This window comes from Athene noctua, chromosome 13 (assembly GCF_965140245.1).
Source record: "Athene noctua chromosome 13, bAthNoc1.hap1.1, whole genome shotgun sequence".
NCBI classification, from domain to species: domain Eukaryota; kingdom Metazoa; phylum Chordata; class Aves; order Strigiformes; family Strigidae; genus Athene; species Athene noctua.
Window position 1 is genome coordinate 16,941,147 of NC_134049.1, and position 27,697 is coordinate 16,968,843.

At 40.0% G+C, this 27,697-nt stretch overlaps 2 protein-coding genes across 4 annotated transcripts; both read right to left on the reverse strand.

Annotated features, from left to right (window-relative positions):
• Positions 1-2: 2 nt before the first annotated feature.
• TM2D3 (TM2 domain containing 3) lies at positions 3-5,915 on the reverse strand. 3 transcript variants are annotated; one of them, XM_074917557.1, is made up of 6 exons: positions 5,804-5,915; positions 4,848-4,946; positions 3,824-3,981; positions 3,085-3,259; positions 2,417-2,492; positions 3-1,157 (listed from the first exon to the last, which is right to left on the reverse strand). In XM_074917557.1, the coding sequence occupies exons 1-6, from the start codon at positions 5,889-5,891 to the stop codon at positions 992-994; spliced, it is 762 nt and encodes a 253-aa protein (XP_074773658.1). In that variant the 5' UTR covers positions 5,892-5,915; the 3' UTR covers positions 3-991. The 3 variants fall into 3 exon arrangements, with proteins under 3 accessions (XP_074773658.1, XP_074773659.1, XP_074773661.1); XM_074917558.1 differs by having other exon boundaries at positions 4,848-4,943; positions 5,804-5,904; XM_074917560.1 differs by lacking the exon at positions 4,848-4,946 and having other exon boundaries at positions 5,804-5,891.
• A 1,084-nt stretch (positions 5,916-6,999) lies between these two features.
• Positions 7,000-22,962, reverse strand: TARS3 (threonyl-tRNA synthetase 3). Its single transcript, XM_074916847.1, has 19 exons — positions 22,666-22,962; positions 21,986-22,078; positions 21,033-21,223; positions 20,351-20,474; positions 19,087-19,208; positions 18,177-18,294; positions 17,500-17,564; positions 16,702-16,780; positions 15,341-15,487; positions 13,798-13,896; positions 13,313-13,479; positions 12,627-12,789; positions 11,672-11,809; positions 11,143-11,220; positions 10,943-11,043; positions 9,677-9,781; positions 8,779-8,851; positions 8,117-8,231; positions 7,000-7,997 (listed from the first exon to the last, which is right to left on the reverse strand). The coding sequence occupies exons 1-19, from the start codon at positions 22,939-22,941 to the stop codon at positions 7,849-7,851; spliced, it is 2,403 nt and encodes an 800-aa protein (XP_074772948.1). The 5' UTR covers positions 22,942-22,962; the 3' UTR covers positions 7,000-7,848.
• Between the last annotated feature and the right edge of the window lie 4,735 nt (positions 22,963-27,697).

Here is a 27,697-nt window from a genome sequence, read left to right on the forward strand (position 1 = left end):
GATTGAGTTCCACCAGAGCTGCAAGTTTATTCAAGTGATAACGATTTCTAGAGCTGCTGCACCTTAGCACTACACAAGCGACAGTTCAAGCCCAGTGTAAGGGGAAGGGCACGGCCAGCGGGTGCCGGCCGGGAGGCAGGCAGCCACCCTCCCCTACTGCCGTGATCTAAACTAAATTATTCCTCTGCAGTGGCACTAGTTTGCTACATTATCTTGTTACAGCATCTTAAGTGGATAAACGCATCGATTATACCCCCAACCCTTTTCGTAAATGAACCTCGCAAGCTTGATAAGTGCAGGAATACACATTGTACCTCTGACTGATACACAGATCAAAACCAACCAAAATAAAGATATTCTGGAACAATCCTAAAATCTGTTTCAATTATTTCATATTTAGCTTTTAGTGTTACTGCAATCTAGTTCTAAAAACCCCACAATTTTAGGTCAACAAGTCATTAAGCAAATGTTAACTCTTGCTAGATCCCAAAACAGAGATAAATGTAATTAACGTCATAAAACACGGTGATCTACATACTGCTAGAGTAATGCGGGCAAATAAATTATCCTCCCAAAAAATTAAAAAAGAAACCTTACAACATATTTAGGGAAGTTAGCTATAAAGTTAAATTCAAGCATACAAATATGAAGTAAACAACTCAATATTCAAGTCAGTTTGCATCTCTCTTGGTGCTCAACAGATCATCCAGGTTCAAGCACAGTGCAGAATTTGGTTAGCTGTTCAAATTTTTTCATAGAAAAAGAGCATGTCCATAGAAGAAAGGAAATGCATTTCAACTTACGCAGTGATCCACTCTTTTATTTTACCTTAGTTAAAGGCAAACTAAGTACAGATACTGTACATTAACATGTATGCACACAGAAAGAACAGTGGTTCTTCATTCTACCTGAAAGGCCCAAATCTCTACATTCTTTTATTTAGAGCCCCTTCCAAGCAATCACTCTTCCCTGAAACACGTTACACCCACATTTAAATATAAAGAGAACCATCTGCAGGCCCCACATAGCCAACACCTATTAGTAGCACATCAATTAGTGTCCATATTCCAAGTCCACCAAAGCTGAAGAGTTTTCCCAGACCTTCCCGCCACTGGCCCAAATAGAAACGATCGGCACCAAATCCACCAAGGGTGATGCTATAAGAATAAAAACATGATTCATTATTATTATTTTTACAGGAACTCAGTTCAGGTATCCATACACACTTCTTTCTGAGACACCTACAAGTCGACGATAGTTTTGCTCTACATCATTCAAGAAACTATACATTTTTTTGTGCAAATGTTACTAAATGCGAAAGATTTTGATGAAATAGCACTATTTCTTAGCTAACTAACACTATCCAGAAATTTACCTGACAGTTTTTCATTCAGAACAAGCAATAAAAACCAAAGCTCTCAAATTCATAAATGTGTCTCGATGTTTCTAAGCTAGCAGAAGCTAAAAAGACCCCAACAAACCAGCTAGAAAAACAGACCCAATCGTTAAATTCAGCACCACGCAGCAGTCGGGCAACAGTAAGTTTCTCCAGCTGGTGGCAGAGAGAACAGTTCTTGCTAGAATAGAAAGTGTATTAAATCATTTTCTTAATCACAGTCTTATTGTATCTTTGGCTCCAGGAGCAGAGAGTCTCACTACCCAATTGATCATGTTAACCACCTTCGAAATACGCAAATACAATGAAAAAGGTCTTACCACCAAAAGAACTTCAGTTACTTTCAAATCACTACTGTGGTGCTCTCATGGCTTAATGTTCCAAAAATAATTTAAATAGTTTCTTTCAATACCGCTACACTGGCCTCTTCCCTAATAATTTAAAACACAAGAAACTTCGTCTTAAGGCATTTCTAGCTATTACAGCTGGGAAGGAAGCCATAACAAATGTACACCAACTATAGCCAGCACAGTCACATCTATCAAATTCAGAAATGGCTGCATCTATTTCAGATGCCAAGAAGTAATTTGGACAATTTTCAGCCTTATTTGTTTAAAACATATAAAAAACTGGGAGAAAAAAAAAAACATAAATCTGCAGATTTTTTTGAGCATTTGTACCTCATTCGACACTGTACAGAGTAAAAGCCAACATGTCCTCTCAGAAAATTGATCACTCTGTGAAGCCTAAGAATCATTGGCATTTACTCTGAAGAATGTACATTCCATGCAGAAATTTCTCTCAAGCTCTATTTACCGAAAACAGCAATATTGCATATGCAATCTTCAGGCATCCTATGGCCTCCAAATTCTAAGGCAGACTATATGAAATATTGGTTATTCAGTACACCACTCAAAAATACCAAGCAGAAAACCCACACAGACAGAAGATTTTACAGACAATCCATTTCTAATAATATTATCTATTTTAGCTTGATGTTATCTAATAGTTCTTGTGTACCTTAGTGCCAAGGCAGTAGACCACTTATAACCTCCAGTCCAGTTGCAATAGAGCATCTTAGGAAAGACACGATTACCTAAACATTAGAAAACATTAAAACCTTAATGTAACAATGACTACACCATGGGAGGAAAATAAGCAAGAAGATACTGTTATTTCTTTAACAAGAGCCTAAAAGAGTTGACACTAAACGAAACAAATACTGAAGTATTACAAAGTAATACGAAACACAACAGCTCATATGTACTCTACAGTCCTCTGTTCCATCAGTCTTCATCCCACATAAGAAAACATGCAAGGTCACTGAACAAGAGTGAAAATTAAACTAAATGAGTGATACTAGCATGAATTTTTAAAATTATCCTACTGAGATGTTTGATACTGATTTTGTTAGTGATGTCCAAATCAGTTTAATTCAGAGAGGCTGACCAAAATTAACCAGAACTATTTTCTCTCATGTGAAGGTACACAACAGTATTAAAACTCAACGTTTACAGTTAGGTATCACTATTATGCTTAAAATGAAAATGTAACCATAAAAAAATTCAATAGATTAATCAAGGAGCAGGCTGTTCCTGCAACAGACATATATTGAGCCATTACAAAAAATGTTAAGAAATTCTTTAGGAAAAAAGCTTCTTTACAGAATCTGTTTTAGCCTGCCTTACCTAGGCAATGGATATGATCCCGTACTGTACAAGTGGCATTGTATCGTTGTCGTGGACAAGAAACTGTCATGCAGTTTGTAGAATTAGTACATACATAATCAGTTGTTGCAAGCTGCCAGCAAAACTGGCACGTCATGTTAATTGTAAAGTTCTCCTGCTCGTGGTTGTTCTGGTCCTATAAAAGGACAGCATTATTACTTCACTAGTAATAACAGAATTCACAGTGTGCAGTATCAAATTACATTTCCTGGGTAGACATTTGGGGCAAAATAACAAGCACTCTCTTTGCTACCTCCATGTAGACAAGTAAAACTGAAAAAATAAACATTAGGAAACTGACAAAGTTATTAAAGGGCAGTTTAATGTTACTGCTTCCCCCAGTCCAAGGCTACTGACAAACAGAGGACACTTGTTCAGTCTCACCTGTAAGATCAGTTTGTACCTCTGACAGATACTAAACCTTCCCACTCTCAAAACAGTTCAGTTTTGATTGGTCAACAAATTGATTTAACTCAACTGCATGGCTGTATAAGTAAAAGATCCAATGCAAGGAGGACAAAACAGATAAGGGTTGGTCTGCCTCTTCACCAACAGCCTACAGTTGAATGATTAAATGTATCACAGATCTGCAAACCTGCCTATGTAAGAACCTGGCAATCAATTTTTGTCATAAAATATAAAAATGCCACAGTTTAATTAAATGACTTAAATTTGCACTTAAAAGTAACAGGTTACTTACAACACAATGAACATGTGGCTTGACTTTGCAATCAAAAGTGGCCGGCTTCCCATATATACAGGAATAGTTTGTGTTACATGTCATACAGTCTGGTGGCAATCTACTGCAAAGCCCGTTGCTAGGACATTTAGTCACATAAGATGGAATTTCTGTACTTTCTGAAAGGTGAAATACGTGAATAAAATTAAGAAAGCAAATGAAAAAGCTATAATAATCTAAAGTCTATATATACATATGTTTTCTTTTATACATATATATACACCTACACACACGATACTGTATAAAGGGCTTTCCTTACTACGCGCTGAACAGTGCCACAGGTTTGTGTTGTGGGAACCACTGTGATCCCCAGGTGAGAGGCACAACACGGCAGGGTACCCTGCAAGGGTCGCACGGTGAGTTCTGTACAGGACAGGACAGCACAGCCACACAATTCAGTACAACACCAGAACAGAGCTTAGCATGGATTAGCCCCGCCTCAGCCAGCAGTTCTCAGCGGAAGTAATCAGTTTAGGTATAGAAGCAGGCTCACACATAACCTACTTTTAGTTCAGTTCTCATTAAGTTTACAGCTAGCTCAGGCATTTGCTGTTTGATTGTGTTCAGAATCACCTCTTATGTTACTAGCAAGAACAGTGTTTCAGCCCAAATCCCGATGTACCCCTGTGAGCTACAAAAACTGTATTTATGTTCAACAAGGAACAAGTTCTCGCAGAGTGCTGTAATCTTTCAAGAACTTGCACCATCCTGAGAGAGTATTAAAAGGCAGGAACCACAATGGCTGTTTAAATGGTCATTTTCTAGTTGTAAGATCCTATATGGACCCATTTTCTAATTATATAATCCAAACTAATTGTTAAGGTCACTGAAAAGTAATTCATAATGCGTTATACTATAATGTCTTTTACCACTGTGAAAGCACATACAGGTTTCTATGACAATTCAAGAACTTTACTGTTAAACTCAAGACACTGAGGAAAAAGGCTCACAGAAGAAAATCAGTAGGAAGAATGTAATATTGTACCTGGTGCTTTAAAATAAGGAGTATTTGTACTCGTTGAAGTTAGACTTCTTGCAAATGTAGACTGTGGCTGTGAATGCTTTGTGGTCATCAAAGATCCTGCTACAAGAAAATAAAAATGGAGAAAGTAATATTTCTAGAATAAAATTCAACTTCAGAAACAGTTTGATTTCTGCACACTGCTATGGAATTACAAGTGGAAAAGTGTAATGAGAATAACAGAATGATAAAAATCTGTTTTCTTGTCCTATGAATAGTAGAATGTTTACATTAAACATTAAAATGAGCATTAGAATTGTTCTTTTTACACAGGAAACCGTGTTTATTCCAAGTCAGCCTTATCTTCTGATTCTGGAGCATTAAGAACCAGCGCTCCGAAAGCGGGGATTACTCAGTACTTGCTACTGAACGAGAGCGTTCAGTCGAGCAAGGCAGCCCCGCTCTGAGCGAAGCCGCCAGCGGAGGCCCGGCCGCCCCCACGGCCGGGGCTGCGCATCGCTCCGCGCCGTAGAGGTCTGCGGCTGGGCCCCGGGGCAGCGCCGGCACAGCACGAGCGGGCCATGCCCGGGGGGGGGCCGGTCTGTCACACCCGCCCGCCCGGGCGGTGCTGCGCACCCCGCGCACCCATCCCGGGGCACGCGCGGCGACTCCGCGCGAGGCTGAGGCCGCGGCCGAGCCGGCGAGCGGGGCCCAGCCCCGCCTCCGCCCCGCCAGGGCTTGCCGCCCTCCCCGCCTGGGAAGCGGCCGCACCTCGGCGCGGTGGCGGCCCCCTCCCCGGCTCGGCCGCTCGGAAGCCGGACGCGCCCCGGGCCCGGCCGGGCCGAGCTCGCTCGGGAGAACAGCCCGCAGCGGCAAGGCGAGGCGCCGCCGCGCCTCCCCCGGGGGCCCTGCGCCCCCGCCCGCCCCCCCCCCCCCCTCGCCGCGGCCTCGGGCAGCCCGGTCGGCGCGGCGGCACTCACCGCGGCCGGAGAGGCCGTAGAGCTGGGAGAGGAAGAGCGCGACGCCGCAGAGCCTCCGCAGGGCGCGCAGCCCCGGCACCGCCGCCATCTTGCCCGCCGCCGCCTGCCGGCAACGCCGAGGGGCGGGGCGGGGCGGGGGGAGGCAGGGCCGCGCCGCAGGGCCGGGGCCGCCCGGAGAGGGGCCGCCCGGAGAGGGGCCGCCCGGAGAGGGGCCGCCCGGAGAGGGGCCGCCCGGAGAGGGGCCGCCCGGAGAGGGGCCGCCCGGAGAGGGGCCGCCCGGAGAGGGGCCGCCCGGAGAGGGGCCGCCCGGAGAGGGGCCGCCCGCCGCCGGCAGACACGGCCTCCGGCCAGCGCCCACCGCGGCCCGGCCTTGCAGCTTCTGGCTTGAGGGAGGCGGCCGAACCGTCCGTCAGCACCACGCTGGGGCCCCCGCAGGCTACCGATCGCGGGCAGGGCTCTCCGCCCTCGGTCCCGCGCCTGCCTGTCCTCTCGACCTACGCCTCCCTCGAGAAAAGTTTGATCTATATTATTTCTATGAATTCATATCCTCCAGTGACCTCTCAGTGCGGCAGCTCAGCTGGTGACAGCACTGATATATGTATCCTAAAAAGCTAGTCTTGTATTTGCAAAACCTAGGAATTCAGTTAACCCTGCCCCCCAATTTTAATTCTGTGGTCTGAATACGTTTCCCCATATCATATAGGCTCTACCCCATCAAAATAGGATTCTTTAGTATTTTTTCAAAGTATAATAATAAATGTAAATAAAAAACACCCTCCACAGCTCATGTTAATTCTATAAAGTCAACAGAAAGCTTTCCCAACACTTCTTCAATTCCCTCTTTTTTTTTTTTTTTCTCTTTTCTTTTAAAAGCCAGGCATAATCAGTAAAAATGGGTACACAAACCCAAACTAACACAAAACCAAAAACAGACCTACTGAACAAACCTGTACAAGTATCGGGCAGAAGTAAAACACTAGCTTCGTATTTATGGAAGACTTATGCACTAAATAGTATTTTCTGCTTCATTTCAGTGATATTTAAAATCACAACTACAGTTGTATAGCTTAGATGATTGAGTAACATATTTAATGCTATTTAAGTCTTCTAACAAAAAAAAAAATAGAATATAAACGTGAAAAAAGAATTGTGGTAAAAATTAATCTCAAAAAATCTGACTCAATTGCCTGCAACAGTAACTTTAAAATAATTTATAAGCACGAACAAGATAAATATGGCCAATTTAAATTCCAACATACACTTTTAAAATGAAAACTGTCATCTGCACCTTTTCAGTGTTCTCCGTATCCCAAGCAAATACAACAATAAATTACAAAGTTTTTTCAAAGGTTGGTTGGTTCTAGAAAAAAAGCCAAATCAACAGCAAACATTGGAAAAAATAAAAACACTTTCTACACACAGATATCGTGAATAATTCAACTTCATTCTTGGCAATCACCTTTACAGTAACCAATTATCAATCCATGCCTTGTTTCACCAAGATTTCCAAAACCACCAATGTATTTGTAGCCTGTGAACATAAATTCATAAAGAACACCAAGCTATTCCTCCTCCCCCAAATTGATATAATCCAGAATCAGAAAGAAACTGCACCAAAATGCTCCGGATGCACCTACCAACTGCCAAGATTTTCATTCCACGTCACACCAGTTACAGAGCAGCTGTGTGACTGAGGTAGCTCAGCGCTCACAGAAGCAGCCAGTACACTTCCCAGTCTCCTATTCCTTGACTTTGTGCAGCCCTGATTTACTTCCACAGCAAACCCAACACAATTTAGCAGAGATACAGGACTTTAAAAATAAGTATTCTGCGACTCGCACAGACTGAAATCCCATGGGATTGTCAAAGGAGTTGGCAGTTGCATCTGTCACTCATGCTATTCCTGGATTACCACCATTGCTACATTCACTTATTTTGTGTATCCATTAACTGAAAATTCTCTCAGATGAGCATTACTGCTGCACGGGAGGAAAGAAACAATATTTCACAGGGGCAGCTAATATTTTTTTTTCCTAACAATATCATCAGAATTCTTCTTCTGCATTTGGAATATGTGAACTCTTAAATTTCCTGAGTTTCTCAATAGCAGAAGATACTGAAATCTCTCCATGAACTTTGTTGTCTCTTGTTCGCACGTTGACAGCATTGTTCGCTTTCTCCTTTTCTCCAACAACTGCAAGACATATCACAAACAATATTAAACTGACTACCTCCATTACAAAATCAATCCAGACAAACTCTATGCACATTAAAACTCCAATGATATACAGAAACGTAAGATTCTGCAATTACCTAAGATGAAGTTGTATTGGGCCAGCTGTGCATTTCTGATTTTCTTGTTTAATGTGCAGCTTTGATCTAGATCCACATCTGACATAAATCCTGCTTCAAAAAATTCACTGCAAACCTAAAAAAACCCCAAAAAACTCTCATTTAATATTACGGTACATATTCTACAACATAAATGTGTGCATGCGGTAATCCCTTCCAATAATTAACTGATGTATGTGAATAATTTTGCTCTTGTCAATCATTGTAAAGAGATCAGTGAAGCTGACTTATGCTTGCATTAGAATAAAAGCAGAAGAGAGGGCTAAAACCAACCATGGTCAAATATAATGTAGCCAAGAGTATACATGCTGTGAAATGAAAGAAACTGACTCTGCCCCTACTTTAAGCAGATTAATTCTGTAATGGAACATTAATTAGTATATAAGGTTTGTTTCTTCAGTTAGTAATTACTGAAGTACATACATAACAACAGAATCCAAAATATTTAAGGTTACATATTCCTTTTTCAGGCTTATACATAATTTAGACTATATGGAAAAAAAAAAATCTCCTTCTGCAATACGTCTCCAAAATTATTAAAGCACTCATTCTTTGTTCTAGGACAAGTACACAAGGAGCTATTAAAATGCTTGCTACTATAAAAAGGAAGGCCCTACTCTCACCTGCTGGGCATACTCTTCAGAAGTAGGTCCCACAGGCACAACCATGACCTGCCGTGGAGACAGCCAGAATGGCCTGGCAAGCAGGACAACAAAAATGAAATGAGAGTGCATTTTACATTTGCATTTATATCCATAGTCATGTTCCCCAATGATAATTTATTTTATAAAAATATTTGTTAGCTAATGTTGGATAATACATTACCACCTTCTTTTCAAGTTCACATAAAATAACAACAGATTAATTCCAGTAAAATGACATATGTTGAATTTTGATCTTGTTCACTTCCTAGCTGACTTCACAATATTAAACAGAATTTTATTCTTTTGTCTAATTTCCAATTTATAACTTTATAGCAGAGGGTAGACAGTCAGACAGATAGGTGGCTGAAAGTAAGAATCAACTCTTCCTTAAAGCTTTAAATACATTAATGAAGAAATATCTTCAGAGATTATTCAAGATGAAACAATACATCCTACAAGCTAAAACAGTATTTCACGTACTAGAACTAATTCATGTCTATATAAATAATTGCTTTACATACATCTAACATCATCTCAGTACAAAAGCATGATTTTTAAGAGGAACAAGAACATACACATATACACATACACATATGTACACATATATATGTATATACGAACATATACATTCAATTACAATTCTTATTTATGCTTTATTGTATAATTTTCCCTGAAATCTCATTTCTAATAATGAACTTAAAAGCATATCATAAAACTCAAACCATAAAATTCGACTCCTTTTTTTGTAATATTACCTATATGTATTTTTTGAGAAAATTCCAGGAATGTTATTTTGCATTATAATATATGGGACATTAAGGAGGATCTGTATTCTTTATGTTGTTAAACATTTCAGAACTGCATTTGTGCCACATACCATTTTCCTCCGTAATTTTCTGCTAGAATAGCTATCATTCTCTCCACAGATCCCAAAATAGCTCTGTGAATAATCACTGGTCTTTTCTTATCATCGCCATCCTTACTGGAAAAGAATAAGTAAAGGTGTTTTTGCTTTGTTTTTAAAAAAAAAAAATCTTAGCTCACACACAGATAATCCTCTAATATTTGTGATTCTACTTTTCATGGAAAGACAAGAATTAAATTATTTATACTTAGGCAAAATCTACCGTTTTTATTAAAAATGTACTTTAAGTCACCTGGGCTTTTAAAGGCATACTGAATACTCATGGCAACTTAAAATAATCACACCTGTAGGTAGTGGCACAGGCACACACTCCTAAGTTTGACAACACTCAACTGACTCAGCTCCGTTTCTGTGCATTTTAGTATTTTATGTGCTTTCTCGCTCTTTCTTTTCTGCTATGTCTTCCTTTTGTTTTGTTGCACAGGATCTTACCTTCCCCTACTGTTCATTTCTTTCCTTAAATTACAATCTCATGATTAATAAAAAGCCAGCTGATGTTCCTGACAGCTATTATCACCTACCAAAGAGCTTTGACATTTACTGTAGAATATGCAGCAGGACCAAAAAATAAGATTATTATATCTTCCCCATGGAACTCTTTGTCATATGCAAACCCAAACACAGCAAGATAAACAAGAAAAACAACAACACAAACAAAATAAAGCATGTGTTCAACTCAACATGGTATTAAGATTAATTCACTCAATGGATAAATATCCCTCATCCTAGCTGGAAGCCAAACACTGTTAACATTTGGTTTATGTTCAAAGTTAAGTAACTTTATCTGATAAAAAGAATGAAGTACTACTTATAAACATACTAGCTCCTTAAGACACATTTGGATTTGCATGCAATGTCTTCAAAGGAAACACTAGGCTGAAAGTGAAAAATGACTCAACTGAGTTTCCTTTAGCATTATATATGATCAATTGTCTTCAGAACTAGCAGGCAAGACAGATCATTAAGTTTTCCTGCAATCAGTAGCATTTAAAATTAAAGTGAGTCATCGGAAGTATCTTCAAGTTTGCGACTCAGTCCTCTACCCACCAGGCATGTGTCCTTCCTTAACCAGACTACCAATACACAGGCTAATCATTTGTTAAATGAGCAACAGAGCATTAATACATGCCAGTTTAATGGGAAATACAGATAATGAAAGTAACCATTTTTTTTAATGATGTAATTTAAAAGACGAAGACGTTTGGTTCAACCACTCACCCAACATAAGTAAGATTAAATCGAATGGGTAGTTGGAAGTCAAGTTGGATAGTAGCACATTGATGGTACCTGCCAATAGCATCTTTGATTTTAATATCAATCTGTGAAGCAAAGTAACACAGTTACTAAGTATAGTTCACCTGCATTGTGACTGTGTCCTTGTCCATCCCAAAGCTGTATTAAAATGCTGATTCACTAACCTTAGGACCATAAAATGCTCCATCTCCTGGATTCAAATGCCATTGCTCTCCAAAGTTATTCAAGCTGTTTTGAAGTTGCTAATCATAAAAATGAGGAATAATTAAAAAAGGTATAGCAGGGCCTTTCATTACTGTAAGTCAAAGCATTTGCCTTTGAAATGTAAAGGAAGTCAGCAGGCAGCATGACTCCTGTTGTTCAAGCATTTAGTCATTTATGATAAATAATCTTGAAATAAGAGTAGTTCCGTGTACAAATGTTGTGATTAATCAGAAAAAGAGATCAATAAAAACCAAATCAGTTCAAGATAAGAGGCCAAGTAAGAATCAGAAAGTTCTCATTTTATACAGAAATCTCACATTTAATGCTTGTTCAAAAACATCACATTTCCACTAAGGACACTATTTAGCATGTGATTTAAGCAATTTCACTAATTTCACTATTCAATATGAAAGAACTTAGTTAAATATCCACATCTGCAAATATAAATATTAAGAGGTTTGTTTGTTTGTTTGCTTTTAAATTAATTACCTTTTCTGCATGATCCCAGATCTCTAACTCTCCTAGATAATTTTCTGGTCTTGTAGAAAGATTTAGTTGAAAGGTAAAACCAAAGACCGCATACACTGACTTCAAGAAATCAAGACAGCCCTTAATTTCTTCTTCAATCTTAAAGGTTAAAAAAAAGATATTAGTTAAAATTTACTTATATAAAAATATAATTGTATTTGCTGAATTCCTCATAACCAGAATATGAGTCCATTAAATAAAAAACAAATTAAAAAAAAATCACATGAAAATTACATCCTCCAAACCCAAATCTAGGTAATGGGTAAAGACAGGACTGAAGTGGTGTGGCTTCAAAGCATGGCAAGAAAAGTAATGTTCCTGTTAAGCCTGGGCTTCTGGAGCCAAATGGCATGACTCAGACTTAACAAGAGTACATCAATTTACTCACATTGCTCCACTAAAATCTATGGCATTACTAACAGAATGAAGTGTTTATTCAGCATTACCATGGAAAACAATGTGGTCAACAGCTTCTTTCTTTGCAAGGGGAGATACAAAAGACTTTCCCTTTTGGGATTGTGATCAATGTATCTTTCTAATGGGAAAAATTCTATACATAAAATGTTATTATGTAATTCACAATCAGTAACATCCCTCAAATAACATTGCTTTCTTCTTTTGATATAAGCATTTTTTAATTCCAAAGAAAAAAATAAATAACAAAATTATGGCACTACTATTTGAGAAACTTGTTACAAGTTCAACAGGGTACTGACCAGCAATATTGCGGAAAGTTAAGAAATCATCACACTACAAAGCAACACAACAGAAGAAGCTAGAGCTGAAATACTTCAGGGATTTTTTTGTTGTGTAATGTTAGCTTGCACTGGGAAGGGAAGAGGTTTTCTTTTTTTTTTTTTTTTGTTGACTTGTGGGGGGCGTGTTGTTGGTTTTCTGGGTTTGGTTTTCTTTTTACCTGTTCTATTGTGCAAAAGATGTGAGCATCATCTTGTTGGAAGCGCCTTACACGAGTCAAGCCACTTAAAGTCCCAGAGAGTTCATTTCGGTGAAGAACTCCAAAGTCTGCAAGTCTAAGAGGCATTTCCCTCCAGGATCGTGGACGATGGGCAAACATCAAGCTAGAAGGAACATGAAAGAACCTTTTTTTAATCCTTCTTACAGAAGGATTACAAAGCAGTAACTAAAACAAGATCTGTACAGACAGTAATCACATTTTTAAGTATTTATGCATTTCAGTTGCCTGCATCCTAAAAGGCAGGCAAATAGAGTAAGTGCAGCACTCAGAATGTATTGCTAGACACCTAGAAAAACCACTGTGAGAATAACAATCGACTAGCCCATCTGTATCTTCTTTTGGTACACCATATCTGATGCCTATCTCTATCCCAACATAATTCATGTTTACTAGTGCTACAGACTAGTATTAGCATGCAGAAACCTTGCTCACTTAGTGTGGACTTACTGAAAGATGCTCCTACAAGAACTGTATTTGGTCTGCTTTGGGCCACTGTCAGGGCGGCTGTCTGGGCACACTAGTAGTTTCTTGTGAACATACATGATAACACACATGAACACTCCCCCCTCAGCCCCACAGAGGATAAATATAGTAAAATAAGAAGTTTTTCAGTTAGGAGTACAAACCAATGTCCTGGACAATTCATGGGTTTAAGGGCGAAAGTTTCCTTCTCAATCTCAAAAGAGAACATATTTTCACTGTAGTGCTGCCAGTGTCCTGAAACTTCCCAGAGTTTACTGTTGAAGATGTTTGGAGATACAACTTCAGTAAAGTTACGCCTGTGATATTCCTCCTACAAAACAAATTCAACATTTAAAAGGTGACAGAGCTTTTGACAAGCAAAAAGCCTCATTATATTTAACTGTGTTCTTATGATGGAGATTTACTGGGAGAATAAAGGGCTACTGCACATGTAGGTTTTGCACAACTGGAAAAAGCACAGGTCAATGCTTTACTCTGCCCTATTTTCGAAAAGGTTAGATCTGTATAAACACAGTGAAAATCTGGTATATGTTTACATACACAGATGTTTTTGTGTATAGCTCAGTGCTATGAATGGCCTATCAACTGATAATTAAGCTTATTAGGAGTTACATTAGTATATACTCACTCGTATGAAATCCACAAGTGTGTTATAAAGAAAGGCACCCCTGGGGAGGAAGAAGCAGCTTCCAGGACTCAAATCATGAAAGAAGAAGAGTTCTTGCTCCTAGGTAAATTAAAAACAAAACACTGTAAACACCACTTCAGGTGGAACTGCAGAACATGATCATTTCACACATGTTGAGACTCTCTCCACAGAAATGAAATATTACACCAATGAGGTGATTTCCAGAAGTCTACAAGTTGTCAGCAACAATAGTTACTTTACCTGTAGCTTTTACTTTTACAAGTCCGTAATAACACTGGAATTCCATTTGACTCTGTGACTATGTAAACATACATTTCCTCAAAATCCTAAAGCCTTAACCAATCTTACCTTTAGGAACCAAAGCAATTAAGCATATACCCATCGTATCTGAGGGCTGATGGCTGAAGCTTGTGAGCCAGTCATTCTTTATCAGCATTCTGTCTCAAAAACAGAAGCTCAGCAGTATGGCTCTGATAAATCTTTGGAGAACCTTAGCCTCTTCAGTATCAAAGATATTAGATACATAGACACTAGATAAGTTGACTGATTCTAGGTAATTTGGTTTTGAAAAGGCATAGAAATAATCAAACAAATACTATACAAGTCTTAATGAGTTAATACATATAAGCATGAACACTTCTGTAAAGCTAATTTTTTCTGCTTCTTCCCTTTGTCATGTTTTCTGTAAATTCCTCACTGGCTCTTCCTCTTCTGAGCTACCCTTGGTTGTTCATCTTTGCTTATAAGGCTCTTCACTGTCTCTTTTTTCATGTCTGTCAATAAGTAGTGCGAGGTTTGTCCTGAATCTTCTTGGCCAACGATGCCGACCTTCATTTACACATGAGTTTTTCAAATAAATGTCTTCCTGTTCACCCGTACTGCCCATTGTGCCTTTAAAACATACACAAAGCTTCTTGTCTTCTCTCAGATACCCTCCCTATAACTCCCAACTTCTCTAAAAACTATAGCAAAGGTGACAATTAGGAGACTGCATGACACCATGACCAGTATTAGGTCACAATCCTTATCTGTGTCAATCGAACATCTCAATTTAAGATTAAAGGAGCTCATATAAATCTAGTAGAGGAATATATGAACAATATTTAAAACTACAACTGAAGTACTGCACATACATATACTTAACTATTATCTTATTTATGTCTATAATAAAGACTGACCAAACCATTTTACATATTTTTCAGTAATTTCTCTCTTCTATGAAAAATATAGTGTTTTAGGTAGGATCCGAAAAAACTCTACACTAAAAGGTTTAAGATATACTTCCCTAAATTGAGGGACTAGCCCATTACTTCTTCCCACCATCAGTTTAACATTTGTATGCAAATAACAAGTCGAGTTTATAGAAATAAAGTTTAAAAATAAAACTAACAACAAGAAGTTCACAGAACTGGCTCCCATTCAAACAGTCAAAAAATAAAATTTAAAAAACCAACAGTGAAAGAGAATTAATTCTATTAGAGAAGCATAAAGAAAAAAAGGAGTAAACCATGAAATAGTGTACCTTTCCAATTTTCCTATGGTCCCGGTTTCTGGCTTCTTCCTGGAATTTTTCCCATTCCTTCAACATTTTGTTATCAGGAAAGGATATTCCATATATTCTTTGCAGAGTTTCCATGTCAGATTTCCCTTCCCAATATGTAGAGGAATTCTGATGCACAAAACCCATACTTTAATATTATATAATTCAAGGAAAGGAGGAATAAACACTAAAGCATTCAAATGTTGTGTTTTTTTCATTAGAAAAAGAATTATGTGCCGTCATCCAGCATTTGTTTATAATACAGAAATACTTGCACTGCCTTTTAGTCAGCATACTATACAGAAGACAAACAAAAGTGACAGCTCAAGTCATACTTTTATTCTACTTAGGTAGTTTGTTGTAACTCACATCATGGCATGTTTTATCTCACATTGTGTCTTCAAAAAAAGCAGCACTTGTTTATGTTCTAAACATAATTGCAGTAGAGAAACATGAAAGCAAAATGAAACTATCTCCCTCTCACAGTTAAATCCTAGCTGTTTTGACAGTCTAACACTTAATCCCCAGAACTCAGAGCTCCATAAACTTCAGTTAGGAAGATAGCAAAAGCGACTATGAAGAATGTTCCAGTGAGGTCAGCCTAATAAGGTTACCAAAATTATCATCTGCAAGTAACTCCAATGACATTGCAACCAGAGGCACCTGCAAACACTGTCTCTGGCTTTCCTGTGAGCGATGCCATTTTAAAAAAGTAGCACTTGCAGATCCGCCAGGGTCCACTTTACCTCCTGAACCTGAAAGATACCATCTTAGAAGGTGAATATACTATTTTCTGATCCAATGAGTATCTTGGATGTTCATTTACTGCAGGACTGAGCATGCACACACACCCCACACACAGATGAGATAGCTGGTACCGACTCAAACCAGGACATTTGTACAACAAAGTGCAGTGCTGGTTAGAGCTACTAGCACAGTACTGCCCCATTGGCTTTGGCACTGCACTTCTCTATGTGCATGGTATGATTGCTTCCACAGCTCACCTAGTCACTACTAGCTTGAGTATTTTTGCAGTGCTCTTCATTATAGCCTAAGCACGCATGTTACTGCACTAATACTGTGATAATAAAGATGCTGTTAACTTTCACTGATGTACTGTTGTGATGGTTAACCAGTAAACCTTGGAAGCAGATGGATGATGAAAATCTGTAGTTCTACTACAGTACAATGGCAGCTGGGAAAGAAATGAAAGACTATTTTTGGAGTAAGCAAAGAAAACTACAGAGGACTAGCATAATTACTTTATGAAAAATAAATACATAACTAAAATCAACTGACCTATATTTTTGTTCAGTTTTAATGCACAGTTAATTTAAACTTACCTTAAATATTTTAAGGGCCTTAATTTTTCCAGTGTGTCTCACATGTGGACCCCTGCAGAGATCAATCAGCGGACCACATCTATACACCAAAAGAAAAAAAGCATTTATTTCAAAACACTGCAACATTTTTAAATACAGTCACTAATGGCATACATGTCAAGCATTAACATGTTCAAACACAGTAATAGCTATACATATGCAACACTCAGCAAACTCAGTGCATCTTAAATGTAATTCTGTCTTTTACCTGAGGCAGAATATTCACTCAGTAAATACTCAGCACACTTGATCCATTACCAAGAGCATCATAACACTCTCCACAATTCATACAGTTCTGTTTGTAAACTTAGCTAAAGTTGGCCAGGAAATATCAAACTATGCACATCAAACAGAAAAAAATGCTTTTGCCATTTTGCAGCTAACTAGTTTTCTGCCTGGCAACTGAATGAACAAGTTCCTTATCCCACACCACACTGAGCTAAGAGTTAGCTTTACCCATCACCCAACAATTCAATGCCATGGGTGGTAACTTATTTTATTCTGTTTACTTAAACCAGAGGGAATAAGTGAAAAGTGGATTTGCCATTTGTCCACAGATAAGAGACCTAATCTACCCCATCAGAGAAAGAAGAGATCTGATTTTACATAAGTAGCAATTATTAATTACAAACAGAAGTCCCAATCACACAAGTATTCAGAAGTCAGAATAAAAGAATAATTTCTTCTCCTCTCAATTTAAGTGAAATACACTTAAGTACAGAAATATTTCCTAACACCTTTTAACTTAATTTTCTTTACCTGTATATTGTGGTAGTTGGTGTGTTCACTTTCTCATTAAGGATACGACACTTAAACTTGTTATACTGTGTGAGGAAACAAAAAGTCAGAAACATCAATAAAATGGCTACTAAAAATTCTATCTTAAATTTATTAATTAATAATGTAAATTCATCAGTAAAAAACACAACTAAAAAACCCCCACACGATCACATATATTTAGGTAAAAGTTCAAGATCCTTTCAGAAGCGTTATAAAACAACAAGGTAGAGACAAAAATACCTTAATTTCCCTGAGGGTGTGTTATGCACAGTGATTAGCACCTGAACACCTCAGAGCACTTTTGAAAGGCAATTAAAACACAGTAGAGTGAGAGTGGTAATATTCACTGCATAAAACAGAGGACTTAAGGACAAAGTCTCTGCAAGTGAGACAGAATGAATGTATGCCTTTTGTGTGCTCATTTCTTAGACATCTCATTGAACTTGAGGTGTTTTCGTGTAATAAGAAATTGTTTTTATTATTGCCTGAAAACATCCTGAATACCTGAGATATGGAAAAGGGGAAAAGGATGCTATTCTTTTTCTCTGTTTTACTAGACAGCTACTATTCTGATGAGTCAGTCACACAGAGTATTTTATAAAAGTTACATTTAAAAAGATCATTGTACCAGAATCACAGCTACTCCAAAGATTTACCTTAAACATGTCTAACAGGATCTCCTTTTTGACTTCCAGCCTTTCAAAAGCCTGTTTCTCTTTTATGATATTTTTACAGCGGTTCTCGAGTAGTGGGAATTCAGTACTAGAAACACCTCTAAACAAAAAGACATAGGCAAAAGAAATATAAATTTTAAAATGGGAATATCAAAATGATTGATTTGAAAAACATGGGATGTTTTGTTGTGATTTGTCAAAGTATTTTCTTAGTTTTTTAGTTTCTTACAATCAGCTGTACTTTCAGACACTAAACTTAGAAACACAACCGGTATCACCCTCAATAAACCCACTGCAATCACTCCTAGAACAGTCTTTGACATGCTTAAATGTCTGGAACATCTGTAGTTCAAAATACGTACGATTTAAGAAAAAAGAAAAAAAAAAGGTTCAACCCAGCTGCAAGAGCTAGTTTATCAGCTGATGCAGATTCAGTATTCTCCCTGACTACAGAAAGATAACAAGGAAAAAACAGAATTGTAAAGCTGTGCACAAGGATTAGAAAAGTAGTAAACACCTATATGAGTTACATGCATACGTGCCATTTCAACAAGTGACTATGGCATTTTGAAGCCAAGCTGCCATGATTCTTCAAGGAAACTGTCTCCTACACCTCCCACGAACTTCAGAAAGTTTTACCCAAACACTATATTTTTTCACAGAATTTGCAACAGCTGTAAGTCTTAGGGAGCAGGTATCTGAACACTGCTCTTACATTTAAATATACACACACACACTCAATATATACGTGTACATAGAAGACTAACCTGTCAGTTTTAAACCCATACTATGATTTTACTTTTTTAGCATGCAGAAATGAGACTGAACAAAATTAATTCTATTACCAAGCTTCAATACAGAGTATTAAAGTTCTTAGACACTGAAATTTTACCTATCTTCAATATACATGTCATAATAAAATCCATTCTCAATTGGTGGTCCATAGCATAAGCAGCCCCCAAAATAACCTTCCATGGCTTCTCCAAGAATATGAGCACTTGAATGCCAATAAACCTGCAAATAAAGTCAGGTGAGCAAGTCATGGGGTCTTTGGTATTGCATAACTGAAAAAAAAAAAACCAAGACAGAGGTATATCTGCAGATGGGGATACACTGGAATCAGAGTTGTTTAAATTCTGTGAGAAGTTCCTGTTCTCGTTTGGAGGTATCCTACATCGTTAATATAATGGCAATAAGTGTAGCAATAAATCCCCATTGTATTTCAGCCTGAAAGATGATAATACCTCTGCATGATTCCATCACCTTAGTACTTACTGTTTCTTGATCATCTATAAGTTAGTTTCCAGTCAGTTGTCTATGCAATACTAACTGCATCTAAAGCAATGTAGCCAATTAAGTTACCATTGCTCACGTCCAGTACATTTATTAGTAAGACTGTAAACCACGTTACCTTAAATGTCAGAGGAGAGGAGTCAACAACCCAGTAAATCAATACCAGTTTTATGTTATAAGTACCTATTAATTCAGACCACTTCATAGACACTGCTACAAGATAAAGCCTTTACAGGTTCCCAAAATGCCTCAAACAACCTTAATCACATGAATAATTTTTTAACAATACGAAGTCTAATTCAACTGCATAAAGATAAACATAGACTTAAGACTGAATCGCATAAAAAAAAAAAATCTTGGTTGTGTCACCAAGAATATTCATAGTTTAATTGACTAAGACATACCTACTTAAGTTTCTAATAAACAGTGCCAGTACAAAGAGGTGTAGCTTTTATTTATGACTCCAGTGTGATATTGGACAATTTTCAGAAAACCGTAAGACAGCCTTATTGTTCCTTTCAGTGACTGACCATCAAACAAACTGAGTCAAACCACAGAAAGCATGTCTTAGAAGATATCAGAATATTTCAGATTAGCATACAAATGAAGACATTCTGTATGACCTTGTTTGAGAAAGAACCTGTTTATGTAAAAGTGAAGGGAAGAAAAGAACACTAGGATTTTATTCACCTATAGATTACAGGTGCTTAGCATCTAATCTTCTTTGTTGAATCATGACAAACACATTACTTGAGTAGTTTGGGGGATTTTTTAAAATTCAAGATGTAAAAAGGATAATGCTGCAATCAATTTAATGTTTTTAGTTCCTTTAATCAAGCAGAAACTAGTGAGTGTTTACTCACAGCTTTTGCTTCTTCATTATCAAACATAAGCAGCTCCAGAGCACAGTCTCCCTCCAGTGGACGATCCAGGTCCCACAATTCACCATTCACTTTGGCTATGACTGCATTTGAAGCCAACACTTGACTAAAAAAAAACACAAATGATGACAAGACACCAAAATATTTAGGCTCAGATTTGCAAAAGTGCTTAGGTTTCTAAATCCTGTGAGACACCCACCCATATCTCATAGCACCTAAAGACCTTTAATTTTTGTTTCTGTGGCCATCTTAAACACTTTTCTACTTTTAAGGTATAGCCTTAAGTTCTTCAAGTTTCATTCAACAGTTTTCAGTGCTGGGGATCTGGACGAAAGACTGCTTCTAACAACAGTTTCTAGTGTTAATCTAGAAACTCACAAAACTTCAGACGCCTCTCAATTCCTGGCACTCCCACTGATAGCTGTATTTTTTAATTGGAAGCAAGCATTATGATTCCAGCACAGAACCTCAAGCACCACTCAGAACAGTAACTTCACCCAGCTGTTTGTTCTGCATTAAGCTGAAGTTTCAATGCTTTCCAAATAAACCAATTTTAGAGAATCCCCATCCACTGACTGACATACATATGTTATTCATCAAGGTAAGAGATGATAGTAACAGATGCATCACTGTGAAAGTAAAACTCCTTGAATCTGCAGGTTACCTAATTCCTACAGCTAACTGATATGGTGTGGTTTTCCAAGATTCCCCTTCAGCCATCTTTCCATCTGTCAGAATAATTTTGATAGGTTTGCTCTGGTTGGCTGCTCTGTAAGCTAGCAAAGCGTCATGTTCTTTTTTCAGTGCTTCATAAAGCTTCAGTCTGTCTTCTATGAAGCTTGGCTCACACTGTAGCTGTAACAAATAAATCGTACATATACATATTTGTGAGAGAAACAGAATAAAAGGATTCGCAGTGTTCATCCATCCCTAGTGGTTCCAAGACCAGATTTCACTGTACTAGAATTTATACTAATAAGCAGTAAAGCATTTGTAAATAATTATACGCAGGATAGTCCCATCTACCTTGCTGCCTTTCCAGTTTTCCAATGCACTTTCATCAATCTAGACCTAAATGGCTTTATGTGTTTGACATCAGAATGCAGCCTACATTCCTGCCTCAGAATTTGTATTTGGCTGACATCCTAGAGAAGTCTGGATAACTCCAACAAGCTTCTGCCAGTCCACTCAAAGCAACAGATTAAAATAAAATAGTTCACAGGAAGTTTCTTTCAGTTTGGCATAAGGTGACTTATTAATATCTATTGCACTAGAGCCAGTGCTGCTAACATCCTCTTCCAGTCATCATGCACACTGTTTAACTATTCATGAACCACCGCTCTCTTCAGGAATCACAGTATCTTGACCTTTATTTTCCAAAAGTCCAAATCCTTCTGTTATTTAAAAAGTAGAGATCTAAGAATGCATAAGTAACCCTACTACTTACATGCAAGAGGAAGCTCTAAATGTTTTTTTCTATACGCATGCTATTACAAGTCTTCTCAAAACCTTGGATTTCAAAATACAGCAAAGTATTTCAGATTTCAGCATGTTTTCTGAACCTAACCAAGTAATACTTCCCCTTCTATTATTATGTGGTATAAAACAATGCCTTACATCATTCTGATGTCGGTTCACAGCTTCATTTTCTTTGTTCTTTTCCTCTGTATTTTGATTCACTGCAACAGTTGGACTTGCACTGGAGACTTTCTGAAACAGTGATAATATGAAGTATACCCCTATGCCTTTAAGACTTTTCCCAGCAATCACCGAAACAAAACAAACTACAACAATGCAATACTGGGCTAAAAAGGGAATTACAATCGAATAAAAATATGTTCTTGGTACAGAGGAAGACCTTCTCATGACACATCTAGGCAGTGTCCTTTTGATGTTCAGCAGGCAGTGCACAACTGCTCACCAAGCAAAATCTCAACGCGGTTTCCCCAATTTTTCCACTGCAATCGTCACCGGCAGGATCTCCCAGCGACCTACCGGGAGATTAAAACTGTCTGGGGAGCACTAAAACCAACTCTGGGGGGCTGATGAACTTACTCCACCTTTATGCGAAGGCAGGGACTGCCGGGAGCGGCACCGCTCCGTGCTGCGGCTGCTCGAGGGGCGCGGGCAGCACCCGCCGCAGGCTCCCACCCCCGAGCCCGCGGCCGCGCTGCCTGGGGCCGGCCCTTCGGCGCCGGGAGCCCCTCCTGCCCCCCCCCTCCCCGCAGAGGCCCGGCACACCGCCGACCCCGCCCGCACCGAGGAGGGCCCCGGGGGGGCCCGGCCGCGGGCGCTACCTCGCCGCGGTCTGGAGGCTCCGCCGCGGCGGGGCCCGGCGGCCGCTGCTCCTCTGGCGCGGCCCTGCCCAGCTCGGCCGCCAGGCTGCGGCGCAGGTGCAGGAGGCGGTAGCGCAGCTTCTCGTTCTCGACCCGCAGCCGCTGCAGCTCGGGGCTGCAGGTCCCGGGGCCGCACGGCGCCTCCTGCCCCTTCAGCCGGCCGACCTCCGCCGTCAGCCAGCGCAGCTCCCGCTCCTGCCGCGACAGGCGCAGCGCCGCCACCTCCGCGCCCGCCATCTTCCCCCGGCGGCAGCGCGCTGCCCCCGCCCCGCTCCCGCCACCCCCGGCCCGCCCCGCCTCCCCGGTACCGCCCCGGAGCCGGCGGCTGGGGGCTCCGGCCCGCCCCGCGGCAGCCTCGGGAGCGCCGGGCGCGGCCCTGCCCACCGGCGGAGGCGCGCAGGCCGCTCGCTGCAGCGGCGCCCCCGCGCAGGCACGGTGGGACTTCAGGGGCCCGGCGGCTCTCGGTATTCGTTTTTCTAACGGGGTAAATACCACTGCCGCGGTGTTAATAAAACACACCCACCCATCTTGCTCCGAAGCCGATGAGCAACCGGGAAGCCTCAGTATCCACAACTCTGGTCTGAGTCCCACTTCAGTTTACTAAAAACGTTCCTGGACAAGCTGCTCCCTGTAACCCTCACAAACGCAGGGCTGAATAAACGGGGCCTGCAGGGAAGAATCGCATCACTAATGCTCAAAATCCTGACTGTGTCATTTTGCGGAGAGCATGACGGGCACAAGTAGTTTATAATAGGGAGGGGAAAAAAACCCACATTTTGCTTTATGTTCCCAAGTACCCAATTTAGCATCTGTGGAGCTCATTTCTTATTAAAATCCCAGAAACGCAACACTTAATACCATTTAAGTAAATACATGCTTCCAAAGGACCAATATATAACATCACCAATGTCTTTCTTGGTCCTTCAAAGCATTATTCAAATAGAATGGTAATTAGCAGGTGCCTTAGAAAGACAGAGACACTGTCAGAGAATGAAAGATCCAGATGGCACCCACTGATCGCAGCCCCACAGCCTGCACTGCCAAGGCCCAGCTCGAAGGCTCCACTCTCAGCCCCAGCACTCGACCATGGCTGGTTTATTGTCCTTTCTCTCTGATTGCCATCCGTTAAACATATCCACCCATGAGAGTTGCCTAGAGGCACACTTTCTCCGACACCCAGCTTGGATCCAGGCATTACAACAGGTTGAGGTCTGCAGACAAGAGAGGAACGCAGGAAAGATGAATAAAAAGCGGCAAAAGCAAACTGGGCAGAGGAGTTGAAACCCCAAATATTGTCCCATAAGCAATATTTCATACAGCATGTGCCCTGCCACCCCTGTAACAAATCTCACTCCAGCTCAGCAATCCTTCCACTTGTGCACCTCCCAGTACAAGGGGGTCGCTTACACCTCCACCTCTGCAAGTTCACAGAATCAGGTTCACCTTTTTTCATAGTTTCCCATAGGGCATTAGGATTACATGAACACTGTTTCAAAGAGGGCATTTTTCCTCACAGCCATTGCACAGACTTTAAAAGAAGTAGTTCTAACAATCTGGTCAACACCAGGGAGCCCCAAAGGCCAGGTGCCTCTGACAGGCCAGGGAACCCAGAGCCACAGCAAGGCTGGCAGAAGAAGGACTGGCCAGCCCGGGCCCCATCTCACGGTACTCAAACAAGGCAGGCAGACTTGGGGATAGGAGTCCAGGCTGCCAGAAAACTTCATGGTGATGAGGAAGGTCAGAGGTCAAGCCAGGAAAGCAATCCATCCCATGATGGTAATTGGGGACACAGTGGTTATCCAGCAGGTCTATGGTGACGTGGAAAAGTCAAACCAGGAAGCCAACCCCCAGATCACAGACCAGAGCGGAGCAACAGGAGCCAGTGACAAGCACATCTCTGATGGAGCTCAGGCAGGGACTGACAGTCCAGGGCTGATCTTAAATGGAACCCCTGGGCCCATGGTCACGGGTGTGGGTGGAGGCCCCAGATGAGGTCAGTCAAGGGCATTAAGGTCAGTTAGTGCTCCCAGGGCTCTGACAGCCTGTGTTGGGTCCACCTTCATTATTCTCATTATGAAATAATGTCAAAAAGTGTGGGACAGACTGCATCTGTATTTGACTACAATGTCAGAGCTTATTTCTAGTGGATGCTTTCTGTCTGACACCAATTCTTATGAAATTAGGCTATCTGAACTAAACAGCATCTTTGAACAAACAGCAGAACTTGGCACCAAGGTAAATGATTTGAAGAGGTTTTTGTTGCTAGCCAGTTAGAACTCAGAGCTTTGAAAGATTGTACAACTTCTACTGCACAGTCAGTCTGCATTGTATCATTTACAGGTTGTGGTGGTACAAACGCCCCCTCTCTCTTGGGTCACTGGGTGCTTAGTGCAATTTCCACACACCACACACCATACCCCACCCCCCCCGGCACATACCAACCCACGATGGATTGGGAAAGGCAGTGGACCAGAGTGCTAATGCACCCTCATGGCACACCTGGCTCCTGCCTCCCCTCCTGCTTGGGAATGGGAATGAAAACCAATCACCTCCTGACAGCCTAGCGTATCTGTACTTGGGCCGTGGCCCAGAGCAGGTGATACCAGAACTTCAAGATCTAGCAAGCTCTGGGCCTGTGCAACTGGTCGAAAGCATCGGAGTATTTCGTCATCTGAGTTGGGCTGAAATGAAATAAGTACCTGATGAAAGTCAATTATCGCGGAGCCTATAAATAGCAACCCTAAGTGAGACCCTTTTGAGCTTTTGGGAATCGCAGCGGGCTGTGACCAACATCTCCCCTGAGCTGGGATGCCTCTCAGGCACTTCTCGAAGTTTGAAGATTGTGTGTCCACAAAGCTGACAGAAGGCCAAGGTGAAGTCAGACTTCTTTTCGAATCTCAATTATTGCCCCTTGAGAAATACTGATGCATTGTAAGTATTTGCTCCAAACTAGTGACAAGGGAAATTTTAAGTATAGACTAGTCTCTTACATCCACCTCTCTACCCATCTATGTGTTTGAATACACACATTTTCCTTCACTAGTGTAGGGATCTATGTATTTCACTGGATCATAATATTTCTGTCTCTGTGTGTGTATATTTTGTGGTTATACATATGTACATATATATACTTTGATTTAGGGTACCTTTTAGTAAATTAGTGTAAATCTTGTCATTCTCGAATCTGGAATTAAGTTGCTGTTTTAATTATATTCTACCAAATCACCTTGTTAATCTTTAAATTCATCAATCATTAAGTGCTGCTAAGATTCAAGCTTTTGATCCACCTCACACCATTAATAAATCTTGAATTGCTGCTAAATCATAACCGTGGCAAATACTTCATCTGCGACACAGGTCACTGCAGTTAAATCCCTCTGTTCCTTGACCCCGGGAAAATAGTTCTCTATCCAAATCCTTTATTTCCACCATGTATTTCCATGTATCCTTTTGCCTCAAATACTTCGTCATTTTCAATTTCTCTAGTTTCCTCCCTTGATTGTACTTTACACCCACATCTCTGTATTCAGTTTCTCAACACACACTTTCAAATTTTTGCCTTCACCCAAACCTCAGATTTTGCAAGGTATAGATTTTTATTAGAATTCTGGCAATTACCAAATCAGAATTTTAGCACTTTATTCTCCAGTTTACACAACTGGAAATAACTACATGGTATGTGAGAAGGTAGAGAGTCAAATTTCGTATTTGTCCACAATTTGATAATTTCCTATGATATCACCCATTTTTCTTTGTGGTTTTAAGATCTTATAAAAATGTATTTGAGATTAAAAGGATATATTCTTTCACCAACAAAAATAATGAGGACATTTCTGGCTCAAAACATTGTACTTCTTTGGAAAAAAAAAGGGTAAATTTTTCAGTGCATGGAGTCCAAAGACACTCCTATCCTGCATACTCACAAATTTCAAGCTGTCATTTATGTCTCCTATTACCTTGGATAACTACTATGTGTAGTACAATTCACTGTCTATATTAACCAGTTCATATTATACCAACCTTCCTTTGCATTTTCATGGCAGAGTACTTACTGTTTTCTCTCCCACTAATGCCCAGAAATTTTTAACAGCTTTGTAGTTAATTCTTCTAGTTATTCTGCCCCAGCTAAACTTTTAATGTTTTTTCTTTTTTTAAAACTAGTTTTGTTATTTGAGGTATATTGAGAATATCCCTCAGCAAACTGATACCTATACCAAACATTTTTCATTTGCACCAATTCTTGCTTCCTTTTCTGATGAGATGCAACTTGCCAACACCTATCACTTCTTCAGGGATGGACTGTCATGGGCAGAACTGCCATGGAAACGTGTAAAAATAGGACATTTCCTTTAAAAATTAATTTCATTATTAATCTGACATTACTTGGGTTTTTTAACTTCAAAATTCACTACCGTGCAGAATTTATTACTCCATTTAGGATACTGATGACAATCAGTATTATCAGCACAATAAAATAAATACAGATGTCGTTTTGAGGTTAAACTCAGAGAAATACCCTCTGTATCTCATCTCTGGGCACTGTTTTATGAACCCAAAACCTGTAACTTTGGGCTTGCTCTAGCATTTACTGAAGTAATGGAAAAACCTACCATTAGAAGTTAGAGTGGCTGAGAAGGCTGATTTGTAAGATGCTGTCTAACATAGGTGGAGCACCAGGCTTTATCAGGATCTTTTACCTGCTGAGATATTGCAGTATTAATATTAGTAGAGCTTCTGAGAGGGAAACAACTTGGAGAGAAAAATACACCTGAGGTTTCATTGAGAATATGGAAAGAATAGGGGAGCTAGTATTTGAACTAGCCCTATGGAGGTTCAAAGTTCAAAGGGAATCTTAAGAATCAGGCTTACAAAGGAGCCTTTACTTTTAAAGGTTGCCTATAAGATGTGCCAGGCCTCTCAGGTAGGTTAGCTACTTTCTCTGCTTACTGCATGTTTAGCTGTACTACCTGACTAATAAGAGGATTGCAGGTGC

Excerpts from the sequence above, each read along its gene's own strand:
- TM2D3 (XM_074917557.1), bottom strand. The coding sequence starts at position 5,891 with ATGGCGGCGGTGCCGGGGCTGCGCGCCCTGCGGAGGCTCTGCGGCGTC. Across the intron at positions 2,493-3,084 it reads GGATCATATCCATTGCCTAG|GTAATCGTGTCTTTCCTAAG; the intron begins GTAAGGCAGGCT and ends TCTAATGTTTAG. Across the intron at positions 1,158-2,416 it reads TCTACTGCCTTGGCACTAAG|CATCACCCTTGGTGGATTTG; the intron begins GTACACAAGAAC and ends TTATTCTTATAG.
- TARS3 (XM_074916847.1), bottom strand. The coding sequence starts at position 22,941 with ATGGCGGGCGCGGAGGTGGCGGCGCTGCGCCTGTCGCGGCAGGAGCGG. Across the intron at positions 11,044-11,142 it reads GAGCATTTTATGGTCCTAAG|ATTGATATTAAAATCAAAGA; the intron begins GTTAGTGAATCA and ends TTTGCTTCACAG. Across the intron at positions 8,232-8,778 it reads CTGAAGAGTATGCCCAGCAG|GTTTGCAGTGAATTTTTTGA; the intron begins GTGAGAGTAGGG and ends GGGTTTTTTTAG.